Below are 16,198 nucleotides of genomic sequence, written 5' to 3'. Positions count from 1 at the left end.
TAATTGAATGTGCAAAGCTTCAGTGTCCGCCGTTTACATTTAATTAACTGCACATAGTCAGTCGTTATGCTGCAAACTGGTATTCATCATATTTAAATTTATCGTAATTATTATCAGGTTTTGTTCGCTCGCAAAACTAGTGACGGTTTAACGGGGAACAAGAACGAGAAAATGCAAAAGATTTGCAAGCGAATGCAAAGCATTACAATATCCATCCTGTCAAATAAGGTGGACAAAGAGACTAGATTTCAAAAATACAACTGCATATAAAACCATCCACAGAATCCACATCACTCAGAGTAAACTATTTAAAATGAAATTATCTGACACAGACACCTGTTCACAGTGCACCTCTGGGAGCACAGATACCTATCTCCACGCAACCTGGCTCTGCCAGCCTGTTCACTCCCTTTGGATCACATTAACCAACACACTATCTTCAATCCTGGACTGCAGAGTTCCACTGTCTCCTGCACTCTGTCTCCTAGGAGATACTTCAGAAACCTCCATCCCCTCCAAATACAAAACCCCAGTTCTTGTCTCTCTAGCAATCGCTAAAAAGATAATCTTTCAAAACTGGAAATCAAAATCATCCTGTAATTTCACCCATTGGACTAACCTAATTACAGAATTCATTTTGACAGAAGAAATTATAGCTCATAAAAAGAACAATATATCTGCCTTTAAAGAAACCTGGAATCCTCTCATAACCTTTCTAAAAATTCAACAGCTAATGTAAACCACGTGCTTTCCCACTCACCCCATCTCCACCCCTCCCCTCCACTCCAATCATCTTTACCCCCGCCACCAATATATCTGCCTTAACAACACCTAACAGTCACACACTTACAGACATACCAATCCCACACTTATAACTCTGCTTGTCTGTCTATCTGTCTGTCTATCTGTCTGTCTGTCTGTCTGTCTGGCCGTGTGTCTGTCTGACCGTCTGTCTGTGTACCTCCCTGTCTCCCTGTTACGGCTTGTCACTCTTTATTATTTTCTTATTTTGTTATATGAATAAAAATAAAGTTGACCTCCGAAGACGGGGGGGTGGTGGCTGGGCAAAAAAAAAAAAAAAATAAAAAAAATAAAAAAAATACAACTGCATGAGGAGACAAAAATTATTTTAATCTTCTGGTTTGCAGTGTTATTAGATCTAAACACTGGACCGGAAAATGAAATTGGGCAAATTCTTCATGTTCACAAAACACTGCAAACAAAAAACAGATGTGGATTCCCTTTTATTCTTAAAATTTTATGTACAAGTGCAACTGATTTATTTTTTATTAATGTACATTCAATATAGAAAGTTTATGTACGCATATTACATTTAACATTTCATAATTGCACTAGTCGTTCACATACATTTGTAATCAAGAGTCAGTACAATTTGTTCTTTGTCCTTTTAGAAGCTGATTTTCAGTTGGTCTTTATCATAGGTATAAATATTCGAGTGCTTTCTGGGGAAGGAGGGAAAAGAGACGGGGAACAGGAGAGACCGCAGACAGTGCGCTTCTCACATCATAATCAGTTTCACAGGATCCTTCTCAACTGCAAGGCTGCATGTTATCAAACAGAAAATGCGTAGGATTGGTTGGGATGAGGACAGACTTCAGCTGAGACACGGGCTGAATGCGAGACGCAGGAAGACGAAGACGACACCGTATCAGAGATCTATTCATCGGCTCACTCAGAATGAAGAAAATAAACAAACGCATAAAAATATCTCAATACAAAAGTAAACTATTCTGCTCTCCATGGAAAGAAAAGATTTACGAGACGCAACTGAATATAAAATGAAAGAGGAAGAAGTGTTGATGTATTAAAATGAAGGAATCACTAAAGACCATGAGTGCTGTGAGAGAGGAGACGACCAGCCCTCCGTTCCCTCTCTCTGTCCATCAGTCCATCAGCTGTCCTCGAGGATCAGGAGGATCATGAGGATCAGGAGCTGCTCCAGACAGATGTCCGTCTCAGTCTCCGGGTCCGGCTTCGCCTGATGCTGTCAGTCTAATTCAGCCCAGGTCTCCGATGTCGTTGTCTACGGGCGGTGGGACGCTGGGGATGACCGTAGAGCCGGTGCCTGCTGTCAGATAGCCTGCCACTCCTGGACCTGAACATCAACACAGTCATCATCAACATCAACCAACACCTTCATCTTCATCGTCATCAACACGTCATTGTCAACACCGTTGTCATTGTCAACACCGTCATCAACATGTCATAATCAACACCGTCAATCACAAAGTCATAGTCGATACCGTCGCCATCGTCAACACCATCATTGTTGTCAATGCCGTCACCAACACCGTCATCAACATGTCATCGTCAACACCGTCAGTCACACAAAGTCAGTCACACAAAGTCAACATCGTCGCAGTTGTCAAAACACGTCATCAACATGTCATCGTCAACACCGTCAGTCACAGTCAACACCGTCATCAACATGTCATCGTCAACACCGTCAGTCACAAAGTCATAGTCAACACCGTCGCCATCGTCAACACCATCATCGTTGTCAATGCCGTCGCCAACACCGTCATCAACATGTCATTGTCAACACCGTCAGTCACACAAAGTCAACACCGTCGCCGTTGTCAACACCGTCATCAACATGTCATCGTCAACACCGTCAGTCACACAAAGTCAACACCGTCGCCGTTGTCAACACCGTCATCAACATGTCATCGTCAACACCGTCAGTCACACAAAGTCAACACCGTCGCCGTTGTCAACACCGTCATCAACATGTCATCGTCAACACCGTCAGTCACAGTCAACACCGTCATCAACATGTCATCGTCAACACCGTCAGTCACAAAGTCATAGTCAACACCGTCGCCATCGTCAACACCATCATCGTTGTCAATGCCGTCGCCAACACCGTCATCAACATGTCATTGTCAACACCGTCAGTCACACAGTCAAAGTCAACACTGTCACCGTCGTCAACATGTCATCGTCAACACCGTCAGTCACACAGTCAAAGTCAACACTGTCACCGTCATCAACATGTCATCGTCAACACCGTCAGTCACACAGTCAAAGTCAACACTGTCACCGTCGTCAACATGTCATCGTCAACACCGTCAGTCACACAGTCAAAGTCAACACCGTCGCCGCCAACACCGTCATCAACATGTCATCGTCAACATCGTCAGTCACACAATCAAAGTCAACACCGTCGCCGCCGTCAACACCGTCATCAGCATGTCATAGTCAACATCGTCAGTCACAAAGTCATAGTCAACACCGTCGCCATCGTCAACACTGTCGTCATCGTCAACACTGCTAGTCACACAGTCAAAGTCAACAGTCGTCAACACCGTCATCAACATCATTGTCAACACCAAAAATTATGACATTTATAATTTTTTGTAACATAACAGACAGGATGAAATGATCACTTTGTTTTGTTGTCCAGGAAAAAACTGGACAACAAAACGCCATCAGTGCTGCATGTGAAGGTGGAGATGCAGATGGAAACGCAGTGGAAAGACAGATGAAGTCATCAGAAAGAGAGTGTACCTGCTTTAAAGTGAAAGAGAGGAGGGTGGGAGACTAAAGGCCAGTGCGCAGCGGACTACTGGCGGCCAGGAGAGAAGGAGTGGACACACCTGAAGAGTCCCAGATATAATACAGCAGAGAGAGAGAAAGAGAGAGAGAGAGAGCGAGAGAGGGGGGAGGGAGAGAGGGGGGGAGGGAGAGAGAGAGGGAGGGAGAGAGAGAGGGAGAGAGAGAGAGGTAGAGAGAGGGAGAGAGAGGTAGAGAGGGAGAGAGAGAGAGGTAGAGAGAGAGAGAGAGAGAGAGAGAGGGAGAGGGAGAGGGAGAGAGAGGTAGAGAGAGGGTGGGGGGGAGAAGCAAGCAGATGTTAGAACCAGCAGGCGCAGAGGAATGACAGAGCAGTTCAGATCAGTACTGATACAAAAGACACAGTCTACACTCGTTACATGTCAAAATGAGTTAAATACCACTCAAAAACAAGCACAGAAACAGTGTACAGTAATGCAATGAAGACAGGAGTCTGTGGAGCAACTGCATAGATTAACCTTCTGACACACACTTTTAAAAGCACAGACATTACATGTTAACACGGGACAGAAGCTTGTTCATGTCTACGTGTCTCACCCACACATTTCCATTGTAAGTGCAATGCTGTAAACACAGGCTTCTCAGAGACTGAATGTGCGCTGGACTCACCCGTCAGATAACCTGCAGTCTGGGAGTCGGAGATGAAGAGGTCGTGTTTCTGGTCTTTGAAGGCACTCCACACAGTGGAACGAGACAGGATTTCATTGACCTGTAGCAGAAACACAGCATGAGTTGTGTTCTGACTGTGGCTCAAGTGTAAAGACCTGCTGAAGGATGATGATGATGATTATACCTGCTCTCCGAACTGCAGGCTGCGGGTCATGGACTTCAGCGCTTTGACGATCTGAGCTTTGGTTGCTGAAGGGTTTTCAAGAGTCTCCAACCCGATGCCCTCCAACAGCTTGAGAAGATACGGCACCAGCTCCACTCTAAGAGCCTGAACACACGCACATTAATAACTCTAAATATGCGCTGTGCTATTAAATGAAATATAAAATATGAGAGAGCAATAGAATGAATATGGTTGGGATTTGAAAATCGTTTCCAATTCTGGAATTGAATACTTAAGTTCATCAATACTTGTTATAAAAATTAAATTTCAATTCCTCATATCGATTCCTTTGTGAGCATATGACTGTATGAGCATATTAAATATGACTAAACCATTCAAGCGAGAGACGATTCTGTTTTCTGTGCCACAGGCGTGTATAACAGTATATTGGATCCGTGCGGCTGTTAAAGTGACAGCAGCCTAATATTCCTGCTGCCGTCTCTATAATAACACTAATCAAACAACAAATGACAGAGAAAATTCACTCATTCTACTCGAATAAATTTTGTAACTATATTTGTAATGTATATTTTATTTATAAAGTAGTGTTATTTTAAGTCCTCTATGGAGGCTGCAGAGAGGGCCTCCAGATGGCTGGGGCTTAGGAAGAGTGATCTGTGGGCCAGTGCTGCTGATCAACCCTGGCTGGGTCACCTGGGTGAGGGTGTACGATGTTGAAAGACCCAAAACACCCAATGACCTCAGGAACATCACTGAAGATGTGTCCCAGCGCATCCTGGGATATATCGTTGACGTATTGATACAGGCTCAGCCAGTGACACCAGGAATAGACTGGGTGACAACCGAGAACAGATTGGTGACTACTGGAGAGATAGTTTACAGCCCGGAAAGACGGCCACTGGGGCAGGAAGGGGTAGCAGCCCAACCTGCATCTTCCGAGAGGAGGAACCCCACAAAGCTACAGATTTACCTACAGAGTCATACCCCCAGAGGAGCCCGAGGGGGGGGGGGGGGTGAGCACCCCAATAGGATGGACCTAATTATAACTAACTTGGCAAACGGATTACTGACGACAACGGCAAGGTGCATTTGCAAGGTCTACAAGAATGAGCGCAGCCTTGAAATTAATCAGGCCAAAATGAAATGCAAGTTACTTCTGGTGGGACGCAGGAGGAGCCCGGCCCGGAGACACCCCACAGAGCCCAGAACCTCCAAGTGCAAAACTCTTCGGCTCCAGAGTAGTTCAGCAGCGTCGGATCAAGTGGCCTGCGGAAAACCATCACAAATTATAGAGCAATTTTGACAAGGATACTGCAAGAATCATTACCACCACAGCAAAAGGAAAGGCAGATAAACGGCTTCAGACAGTGACTTCCATCATTGTCAGCTTCGCAACATAGAGGTTTGGCTTGAAGAGTGCAAGACCAACAGACCAAACTACACAATGAAGCTTCGAGCTTTGCAAGACAGTTCAAGGCAGCAAACTGAGGAGGAGAAACCACCACTCGCAGAGCTCCGCCACAGCATTAGGAAGAAACTTGTGACCCTGCGTAGAGCAGAGTGGCACAGAGGGCGGCAGAGAGAGAGAGCAAGGAAGAGATCTGTGTTTATAGCCAATCCCTTCGAGTTCACAAAACAGCTTTCGGGGCAGAAGTGAAGTGGATGTCTGACTTTTTCCAAGAAGGAAGTAGACTGGTACTTGCACAACACCTGAGTGACCCTGACAGGGAGCAAGACCTAGAGCCCCTCGGAGCCCTGTTGGACGTACCATCTCCCACGGTGGACTTCAACATCAGAGAGCCCACATTGATGGAAGTGCAGGAGGTGGTTTCAGCAGCCAGAGCCAGCTTTGCTCCAGGACCCAGTGGTGTACCCTACAAGGTGTATAAGTGTTGCCCTGAGCTCCTCAAGATCCTATGGAAGATCTTGCGAGTAGTGTGGCGTAGGGTAGCAGACCAGTGGAGGCATGGGGTCTGGATACCGAAGGAGGAAAACTCAACCAAACTGGAGCAGTTCAGATCCATCTCGCTTCTCAGCGTGGAGGGGAAGATCTTCTTCAGTGTTCTAGCCCGATGGATGACAGACTTCCTCCTCAAGAATGGTTACATCGACACCTCTGTGCAAAAAGGTCGCATTCCAGGAGTGCCGGGTTGCCTAGAACACACTGGGGTTGTCACGCAGCTGATCAGAGAGGCTTGCGAAGGAAAGGGAGACATAGTGGTGCTTTGGCTTGACCAACGCATACGGCTCCATTCCCCACAATCTCGTTGAGACAACCCTGGATCGCCACCACGCACCTAGTAAGGTAAAGGACCTCATCCTGAACTACTACAGGAACTTCAGGCTTAGAGTCACTTCGGGGAACTAAACATCAGAATGGCACCTGCTTGAAAAGGGGATCATAGCTGGGTGCACCATCTCAGTTATTCTCTTTGCCCTTGCCATGAATTTTTGTAGTGTCTTTGACTGTAGCATCAGGGAGCTCCAGTTTAGCAGCCCCAATGAGGAGTTTAAGGTCTTTCGCACCAGAGAAACACAACTCTATCGGGACTCTAAGGACCCGAGGGTGGCATCAGCAGGCATCACGGTGTGGACAGGTAGGAAGTGGAGAGCACAGGAAGGCCTAGAGATAGCAGAGTCCCAGCTGAGACACAGGGCTTTGGTTGGCAGCAGGGAGCATGGACAAGGTGGGAGGGTGCGCTGGAAAAGAAGATCTCTTGGACCGAGATCTGGCAGGCAGATCCACAGCAGATCAAGTTCTTGATCCGAGCACTCTATGATGTCCTTCCTAGCCCAGAAAATCTCCACATCTGGGGTAGGAATGACTCACCAGCATGTCCTCTGTGCCTTGGGAGGGGTTCCCTAGAGCACATCTTAAGCAGCTGCGCATGATCAGGTGCTAAAGGCCGCTGAGATTCAGCTACAATTAAATATTTTGCAATAAGACTAAATGTGAATAATATTGATTTTTTTTTTACCTTATTGGAAGCGAAATTAGGAATCGATAAGCAGAATCGAAATTGGAATCGTTAAATTTCAAACGATACCAAACCCTAAGAATGAACAGAGAATGTAACAGAAACTTGTTCAATACATTTTAACAGGCTTAATTAAGCATGAAAATAACTGAAGGAAATTTGCTAAACAAATCAACAAAATCATTCATATTCTTTTGGTTTATTTTCCTAATATATTTAAAAATTACAAATGCAGTGAAAATACAGGTATTGTATCGGCCTCGTTCTGGAAAAAGTGGTATCGGTGCATCCCTAATTATTACTATTAATATTATATATGCACAGATATAGTGTGTTTTCAGTTCCTGAGCCATCCTGTGTGTGTGTTGTGAGTGTGTGTGAGAGTGTGAGGGTCACCTGAGCCACAAGCTTGTTCTGTGTGTGTGTGTGTGTGTGTGTGTGTGTGTGTGTGAGAGTGTGAGGGTCACCTGAGCCACGAGCTCGTTCTGCTCTCGCTGGAACATGCGGTTCAGAGCCTCACAGGCCAGTCCTGCCATATCAGCCCTGAGCTTCATCCCCGTCATCAGCGGCCCGATGGCCTCCAGAGCCGCCATGGAGCGCACACACAACTGCAGCAACACACACACTTATTATCCGCACACACAACTACAGCAACACACACACACTTATTATACACAGCTGCAGCAACACACACATCACTTATTATTACTATACACACTTCAGCCACACACAGCTGTAGCAGCAACACACACCACATTACTCAGCACTTATTACTTATTATTTAAAATTACTTGATATAGAAGTAGTATATTAGTGTACTTAGTAGTTTATTATTAGAACTATGGAGACTTGTTTCAGTCATAAACTTGCAATTACACTTGCAAGAATTTATAATTGTGAGATAAAAAGTCTCAATAACCTTTATTTATATATTGCGTGGCAGAAACAAGCTTCCGTTTCTGACAATCACAGTAAGTGTGTGTGTGTGTGAGAGAGAGTTTGAGCGTGTGTGTGTGTGAGTGTGAGCTTGTGTGTGTGTGTGTGTGTGAGTGTGAGCTTGTGTGTGAGCGTGTGTGTGTGTGTGTGTGTGTGAGAGAGAGTGTGAGCTTGTGTGTGTGCAGCACCTCGTTGTCTGACAGCACGTGTATGAGTCTGATGGCACTCTTGGGCACAGCGTTGTTCTTGTGTGCGAGCGCCGTCAGCACCCGCGGGAGATGCCCGAGAGGAGGCACCTGATCCGCCAGCTGAGTGTGTGTGCTGAAGAGACACACTGCTGCGGTGGTGACTGTCTCCAGCGCCTCGCCCTGAGGAGAACACACACCCGTCAGGAGAACACACCCGTACACACACCAGTCAGCAGAACACACCCGTACACACACCCGTCAGGAGAACACATCCGTACACACACCCTTTACCTTTATTTATATAGCGCTTTTTACAATACAGATTGTATCAAAGCAGCTTCACAGTGATAACACGAAAACACCCGTCAGAAGAACACACCCGTGCACACACCCGTCAGCAGAACACAGCAGTACACGCACCCGTCAGAAGAACACACCCGTGCACACACCCGTCAGCAGAACACACACGTGCACACACCCGTCAGCAGAACACACACGTGCACACACCCGTCAGGAGAACACAGCAGTACACGCACTCGTCAGGAGAACACACCCGTGCACACACCCGTAAGGAGAACACACACGTGCACACACCCGTCAGGAGAACACAGCAGTACACACACCCGTCAGCAGAACACACACGTGCACACACACGTCAGGAGAACACAGCTGTACACACACCCGTCAGGAGAACACAGATGTACACACACCCGTCAGGAGAACACACCCGTGCACACACCCGTCAGGAGAACACAGCAGTACACGCACCCGTCAGGAGAACACAGCAGTACACGCACCCGTCAGGAGAACACACCCGTACACACACCCATCTCTGTAGTCACACTCACACTGGGGTTGTTCTTCTCCAGCAGCACCGTCAGAGTGTCCATCAATGACACCAGGAACTCTCTGGGCTTCCGCAGAACCCATCCGGGCTGAGCGATGAAGATGCGCAGAAACACTCCTCCGACCTCCAGCTCTCCCTGTCCCGCTCCGTACGCCACGGAGAACTCCTCCGGCAACTGAGACGCACGCATTAAATTATCAAAAATAATGAAAATTCACGACTGTAAAACTAAATTCGACACAAAAAAACCTCACCTTCCAGTTGACATCAGGATTGTCTTTCTGCTGCTTAAAATGCCTGAGGAAAGTAAGAAGAGTAAATGAGCAGGAGTGACCAGGGAATGAGGATAGTGTGATGTAGGATAGCTCACTCCAGCAGGAGGAGTGATCAGGGAATGAGGATAGTGTGATGTAGGATAGCTCACTCCAGCAGGAGGAGTGATCAGGGAAAGAGGATAGTGAGATGTAGGATAGCTCACTCCAGCAGGAGGAGTGATCAGGGAATGAGGATAGTGTGATGTAGGATAGCTCACTCCAGCAGGAGGAGTGATCAGGGAATGAGGATAGTGTGATGTAGGATAGCTCACTCCAGCAGGAGGAGTGATCAGGGAATGAGGATAGTGTGATGTAGGATAGCTCACTCCAGCAGGAGGAGTGATCAGGGAATGAGGATAGTGTGATGTAGGATAGCTCACTCCAGCAGGAGGAGTGATCAGGGAATGAGGATAGTGTGATGTAGGATAGCTCACTCCAGCAGGAGGAGTGATCAGGGAATGAGGATAGTGTGATGTAGGATAACTCACTCCAGCAGGAGGAGTGATCAGGGAATGAGGATAGTGTGATGTAGGATAGCTCACTCCAGCAGGAGGAGTGATCAGGGAATGAGGATAGTGTGATGTAGGATAGCTCACTCCAGCAGGAGGAGTGATCAGGGAATGAGGATAGTGTGATGTAGGATAACTCACTCCAGCAGGAGGAGTGATCAGGGAATGAGGATAGTGTGATGTAGGATAGCTCACTCCAGCAGGAGGAGTGATCAGGGAATGAGGATAGTGTGATGTAGGATAACTCACTCCAGCAGGAGGAGTGATCAGGGAATGAGGATAGTGTGATGTAGGATAGCTCACTCCAGCAGGAGGAGTGATCAGGGAATGAGGATAGTGAGATGTAGGATAACTCACTCCAGCAGGAGGAGTGATCAGGGAATGAGGATAGTGTGATGTAGGATAACTCACTCCAGCAGGAGGAGTGATCAGGGAATGAGGATAGTGTGATGTAGGATAGCTCACTCCAGCAGGAGGAGTGATCAGGGAATGAGGATAGTGTGATGTAGGATAACTCACTCCAGCAGGAGGAGTGATCAGGGAATGAGGATAGTGTGATGTAGGATAGCTCACTCCAGCAGGAGGAGTGATCAGGGAATGAGGATAGTGAGATGTAGGATAACTCACTCCAGCAGGAGGAGTGATCAGGGAATGAGGATAGTGTGATGTAGGATAGCTCACTCCAGCAGGAGGAGTGATCAGGGAATGAGGATAGTGTGATGTAGGATAACTCACTCCAGCAGGAGGAGTGATCAGGGAATGAGGATAGTGTGATGTAGGATAGCTCACTCCAGCAGGAGGAGTGATCAGGGAATGAGGATAGTGTGATGTAGGATAGCTCACTCCAGCAGGAGGAGTGATCAGGGAATGAGGATAGTGTGATGTAGGATAGCTCACTCCAGCAGGAGGAGTGATCAGGGAATGAGGATAGTGTGATGTAGGATAGCTCACTCCAGCAGGAGGAGTGATCAGGGAATGAGGATAGTGTGATGTAGGATAACTCACTCCAGCAGGAGGAGTGATCAGGGAATGAGGATAGTGTGATGTAGGATAACTCACTCCAGCAGGAGGAGTGATCAGGGAATGAGGATAGTGTGATGTAGGATAGCTCACTCCAGCAGGAGGAGTGATCAGGGAATGAGGATAGTGTGATGTAGGATAGCTCACTCCAGCAGGAGGAGTGATCAGGGAATGAGGATAGTGTGATGTAGGATAGCTCACTCCAGCAGGAGGAGTGATCAGGGAATGAGGATAGTGTGATGTAGGATAGCTCACTCCAGCAGGAGGAGTGATCAGGGAATGAGGATAGTGTGATGTAGGATAGCTCACTCCAGCAGGAGGAGTGATCAGGGAATGAGGATAGTGTGATGTAGGATAGCTCACTCCAGCAGGAGGAGTGATCAGGGAATGAGGATAGTGTGATGTAGGATAACTCACTCCAGCAGGAGGAGTGATCAGGGAATGAGGATAGTGTGATGTAGGATAGCTCACTCCAGCAGGAGGAGTGATCAGGGAATGAGGATAGTGTGATGTAGGATAGCTCACTCCAGCAGGAGGAGTGATCAGGGAATGAGGATAGTGTGATGTAGGATAACTCACTCCAGCAGGAGGAGTGATCAGGGAATGAGGATAGTGTGATGTAGGATAGCTCACTCCAGCAGGAGGAGTGATCAGGGAATGAGGATAGTGTGATGTAGGATAGCTCACTCCAGCAGGAGGAGTGATCAGGGAATGAGGATAGTGTGATGTAGGATAACTCACTCCAGCATCATCTCTCTGACGGTGGTAGAGACCGTCTCTCTCGAGCTGTCGTTCCAAATCAGCTCCGGGTTCTCGTGCGTTCCCTCGAATATGTGCACAGCCGCCTCGGGATTATCCCGCATGGCATCCATGAACACGGCCGGCAAGAAGCGCACCAGGGTCAGACGCACCTGTGGGAAACACTCGACACTCAGCGCAGGCAGAGAGTTATGGGTAATAAACACATCTATGATCAGAAACACAGGAGAAGGAAGCAGTGCTGCTCCTACGCTAAAGTCTCCACACACAGCCAGTCTCACACACGCACAGTCTCACCTTGGGTCCCACCAGCTTGTCTGAGGTCATCTTGGAGAAGAGCTCTGCGGTCTGTGTGCGCACCTGAGGGTGGGTGGAGTTACAGAACAGATCTAACAGGTAGATCAGCGCACCTGAGAGGAGAGAGGTCAGAGGTCACACACAGCTGCAGTGACTAAACCATCTAAGGGATTCACAGAGGAAATCTGCTATTGGGGTATTCCCACAGGAAATGATGTCACGCTGACCTTTGTTCATGGCCTCTGTGATGATCTTAGTGTTGGAGGTCAGAGCGTAAAGCGTCTCCAGCACCAGCTGTCGGCCTGCAGGAGCACGAGTCAGGGCTTTCATGAATAAATCAATTTTCATTTTTCATATTTGAAATTCAATTGAAATATTCAAAATATTTACCATATTCATAAATATTTGTAAACATTAAAAATATTTACTAAAGGTTTAGGACTATATTTTTTAAATAAGATTCATATATATTTGTTAATTATTAAAAATATTTACAATAGTTTTAGGACTATATTTTATAAATAGATATTCATAAATATTTTACATATTATACATTTTCCAAACTTATGAGACATTTATACATGTTTTAAATAATAAAAAATATTTACCATAATTATGGGACTATATTTTTTTTAAATATGAAAAATATTTATTATAGTTTTAGGATTTTATTTTATAAATACATATTCATAAATATTAAAAAAATGATTTACCATAATTATAGAAATATATCCTATGATTAAACATAAGATATATCATAAACATTATCATAGATATAGTCATATAAAAACTGCTATAAAAACTATTTATTGTGGATTTTATGCCCAACTGAACTATTAAGGTAAAACCACATTTATTTATACAGCACATTTCATACACAATCATAATTCAAAGTGCTTTATATAGCCAAATTAAATAAAAATGGTGTAAATAGCTTAAATATAGACTTTTATGAAAGAATATGTATAAGGAGGTATATAGAAATATAATGTCATTGTATAAGACACTGTATATACAGGTGTGTGTCTGTGTTTGTTCTTCAGCGTTCAACAGATAGAGATGAAGCCAGAAGTCTACGTCGAGTCTATGTCGTGTCTATGACAAGACTATGTTATGTCTATATTGAGTAAATGTCTAGTCCATGCCGTGCCTATGTCGTGGTGTCTATGTCGTGTATGTCATGTCTATGTCGAGTTCATGTCGAGACTGTCAAGTCTATGTCAAGACTATGTCGAGTCTATGTCACATGTCTATGTCATGTCTATGTCGAGTTTATGTCGAGACTATGTCATGTCGAGTCTATGTCGAGTCCATGTCGAGTGTTTGAATGTTTCAGAAGTCTTACTGGAAGGTAAGGAGTGCAGCAGCACCAACAGATTGGGAAGAACTAGTGATTCTGCGATGTTAATGACACAGTCCTGGTTTGATGTGACGGTGTTCACCACCTACAGTTAAAGCACAAGCAGATGAGAACAGAGACAGTGGCTAATCACAGCGGTGTGTGAGACGTGTGTGTTGCAGGACATGCTCACCTCCAGAGCGAGCTGTTGGACCTTCCCGGCGCCGTGAACCCTCAGCAGAGAGAAGAGCAGCTTGAAGTGTCCGATGCACTCAGTCTCAGAGCCTGCAGAGCCACACACACACACACAGCACAGATTAAACACACTGATCCTACAGGAACCGTCACAGAGAACCTCCTCGCTCGAGCACCTGTGTTGTTCTTGATGACGTTACGGAGAGCTTCGAGAGCCATCTCGGCCCAGCGCAGTCTCTGGGCGTGTTGCTGCGACTCCACTTTACTAGCCTGGGTCATGGCCAGGAGTGTGTGCAAGTACTGCGCCTGAGAGCCCACGTAATCCAGCAGACTCGACGCCAGCGCCTTCGGATACTAACGGGAGAGAGAGTACAGCGCTCAACAGACACACACAACACACTGCTTTAAGTTCAGACTTTGGAAATGTACACTTCCATTCATCAAGGACGCATTAAATTGATCAGAAGTGACAGTAAAGATATTTATAATGTTACAAAAGACTATGTAAAATAAATGCTGTGTTTGTGAGCAGAAGAGACTCAGGAACACTAACGCTCTCTCACCTCCAGGGGAAACGTAGGCTGCTCGTTATATACCCGGATGAAGATCTCTCCCACGATCAGCTCCTTCCCGTGTTCACTGAACAAGAACTCTGATCCGAAGCTCTTATCACACTCGCCCTACACACACACACACACACACACACACACACACACAGAGAGAGAGAGATAGAGAGGAGAAACTGAGCGCTGTGTGAGATGAGGAGTGTGAGAGGAGGAGTGTGTGAAGAGTGTGAGAGGAGTAGTGTGAAACGAGGAGTGTGTAAGATGAGGAGTGTGTGAGGAGTGTGAGAGGAGGAGTGTGTGAGGAGTGAGTGTGAGGTGAGGAGTGTGAGAGGAGTGTGTGAGAGGTGAGGAGTGTGTGAGGAGGAGTGTGAGAGGAGGAGTGTGAGAGGAGGAGTGTGTGAGGAGTGAGTGTGAGGTGAGGAGTGTGAAAGGAGTGTGTGAGGTGAGGAGTGTGAGAGGAGTGTGTGAGTGGAGGAGTGTGAGAGGAGTGTGAGAGGAGTGTGAGAGGAGTGTGTGAGTGGAGGAGTGTGAGAGGAGTGTGAGTGGAGGAGTGTGAGAGGAGTGTGTGAGGAGTGAGTGTGAGGAGTGTGAGAGGAGTGTGTGAATGGAGGAGTGTGAGGAGTGTGAGGAGTGTGTGAGTGGAGGAGTGTGAGAGGAGTGAGTGTGAGAGGAGGAGTGTGTGAGGAGTGTGTGAGGAGAGTGAGAGGAGTGTGAGAGGAGGAGTGTGAGGAGTGTGTGAGGAGAGTGAGAGGAGTGTGTGAGGAGTGTGAGAGGAGTGAGTGTGTGAGGAGTGTGAGAGGAGGAGTGTGAGAGGAGGACTGTGTGAGGAGGACTGTGTGAGGAGTGTGTGAGGTGAGGAGTGTGAGAGGAGTGTGTGAGTGGAGGAGTGTGTGAGTGGAGGAGTGTGAGAGGAGTGAGTGTGAGAGGAGGAGTGAGAGGAGGAGTGTGAGGAGTGTGTGGAGTGTGTGAGGAGAGTGTGAGGAGTGTGTGAGGAGTGTGTGAGGAGTGTGTGAGAGGAGTGTGAGAGGAGGAGTGTGAGGAGAGTGAGAGGAGTGTGTGAGGAGTGTGAGAGGAGGAGTGTGTGAGGAGAGTGAGAGGAGTGTGTGAGGAGTGTGTGAGGAGTGAGTATGAGGTGAGGAGTGTGAGAGGAGTGTGTGAGGAGAGTGAGAGGAGTGAGTGTGAGAGGAGGAGTGAGAGGAGGAGTGTGAGGAGTATGTGAGGAGAGTGAGAGGAGTGTGTGAGGCGTGTGAGAGGAGAAGTGTGTGAGGAGTGTGTGAGAGGAGTGTGTGAGGAGAGTGAGAGGAGTGTGTGAGGAGTGTGAGAGGAGTGTGTGAGGAGTGTGTGAGAGGAGTGTGAGGAGGAGTGTGAGGAGTGTGTGAGGAGAGTGAGAGGAGTGTGTGAGGAGAGTGAGAGGAGTGTGTGAGGAGTGTGAGAGGAGGAGTGTGAGGAGTGTGAGAGGAGGAGTGTGTGAGGAGAGTGAGAGGAGTGTGTGAGGAGAGTGAGAGGAGTGTGTGAGGAGTGTGTGAGGAGAGTGAGAGGAGTGTGTGAGGAGTGTGAGAGGAGGAGTGTATGTGAGGAGTGTGGGAGGAGTGTGTGGGAGGAGTGTGTGAGGAGTGTGAGAGGAGTGTGTGAGGAGTGTGTGAGGAGTGTGTGAGGCGTGTGAGAGGAGGAGTGTGTGAGAGGAGTGTGTGAGGAGTGTGTGAGAGGAGTGTGTGAGGAGTGTGTGAGGAGAGTGAGAGGAGTGTGTGAGGAGTGTGAGAGGAGTGTGTGAGAGGAGTGTGAGAGGAGGAGTGTGAGGAGTGTGTGAGGAGAGTGAGAGGAGGAGTGTGAGGAGTGTGTGAGGAGTGTGTGAGGAGAGTGAGA

At 47.0% G+C, this 16,198-nt stretch overlaps 1 protein-coding gene across 3 annotated transcripts in view; it reads right to left on the bottom strand.

The window, feature by feature from the left end:
• Nucleotides 1-1,229: 1,229 nt before the first annotated feature.
• The window catches only part of dnajc13 (DnaJ heat shock protein family (Hsp40) member C13), a 113,361-nt gene continuing 98,392 nt past the window's right edge, over nucleotides 1,230-16,198 (bottom strand). For 2 of the 3 annotated variants that reach the window (XM_084102903.1, XM_084102904.1), the window contains 14 exons: nucleotides 14,333-14,449; nucleotides 13,946-14,123; nucleotides 13,768-13,859; nucleotides 13,581-13,680; nucleotides 12,463-12,537; nucleotides 12,236-12,348; nucleotides 11,921-12,090; nucleotides 9,591-9,633; nucleotides 9,338-9,511; nucleotides 8,490-8,669; nucleotides 7,833-7,973; nucleotides 4,388-4,531; nucleotides 4,204-4,303; nucleotides 1,230-2,116 (listed from right to left, as the gene is read on the bottom strand). In XM_084102903.1, coding sequence (XP_083959029.1) covers nucleotides 2,019-2,116; nucleotides 4,204-4,303; nucleotides 4,388-4,531; nucleotides 7,833-7,973; nucleotides 8,490-8,669; nucleotides 9,338-9,511; nucleotides 9,591-9,633; nucleotides 11,921-12,090; nucleotides 12,236-12,348; nucleotides 12,463-12,537; nucleotides 13,581-13,680; nucleotides 13,768-13,859; nucleotides 13,946-14,123; nucleotides 14,333-14,449 — 1,725 coding nt within the window. In that variant the 3' untranslated portion in view covers nucleotides 1,230-2,018. Of the gene's footprint in view, nucleotides 2,117-3,531; nucleotides 3,621-4,203; nucleotides 4,304-4,387; nucleotides 4,532-7,832; nucleotides 7,974-8,489; nucleotides 8,670-9,337; nucleotides 9,512-9,590; nucleotides 9,634-11,920; nucleotides 12,091-12,235; nucleotides 12,349-12,462; nucleotides 12,538-13,580; nucleotides 13,681-13,767; nucleotides 13,860-13,945; nucleotides 14,124-14,332; nucleotides 14,450-16,198 lie in introns of all 3 variants that reach the window. The other variant, XM_084102905.1, reaches the window with a different exon arrangement.

This window comes from Abramis brama (genome assembly GCF_963993115.1).
Source record: "Abramis brama genome assembly, chromosome: 24".
Classification (NCBI taxonomy): Eukaryota; Metazoa; Chordata; class Actinopteri; order Cypriniformes; family Leuciscidae; genus Abramis; species Abramis brama.
This window is presented reverse-complemented; position numbering and strand designations above follow the sequence as displayed.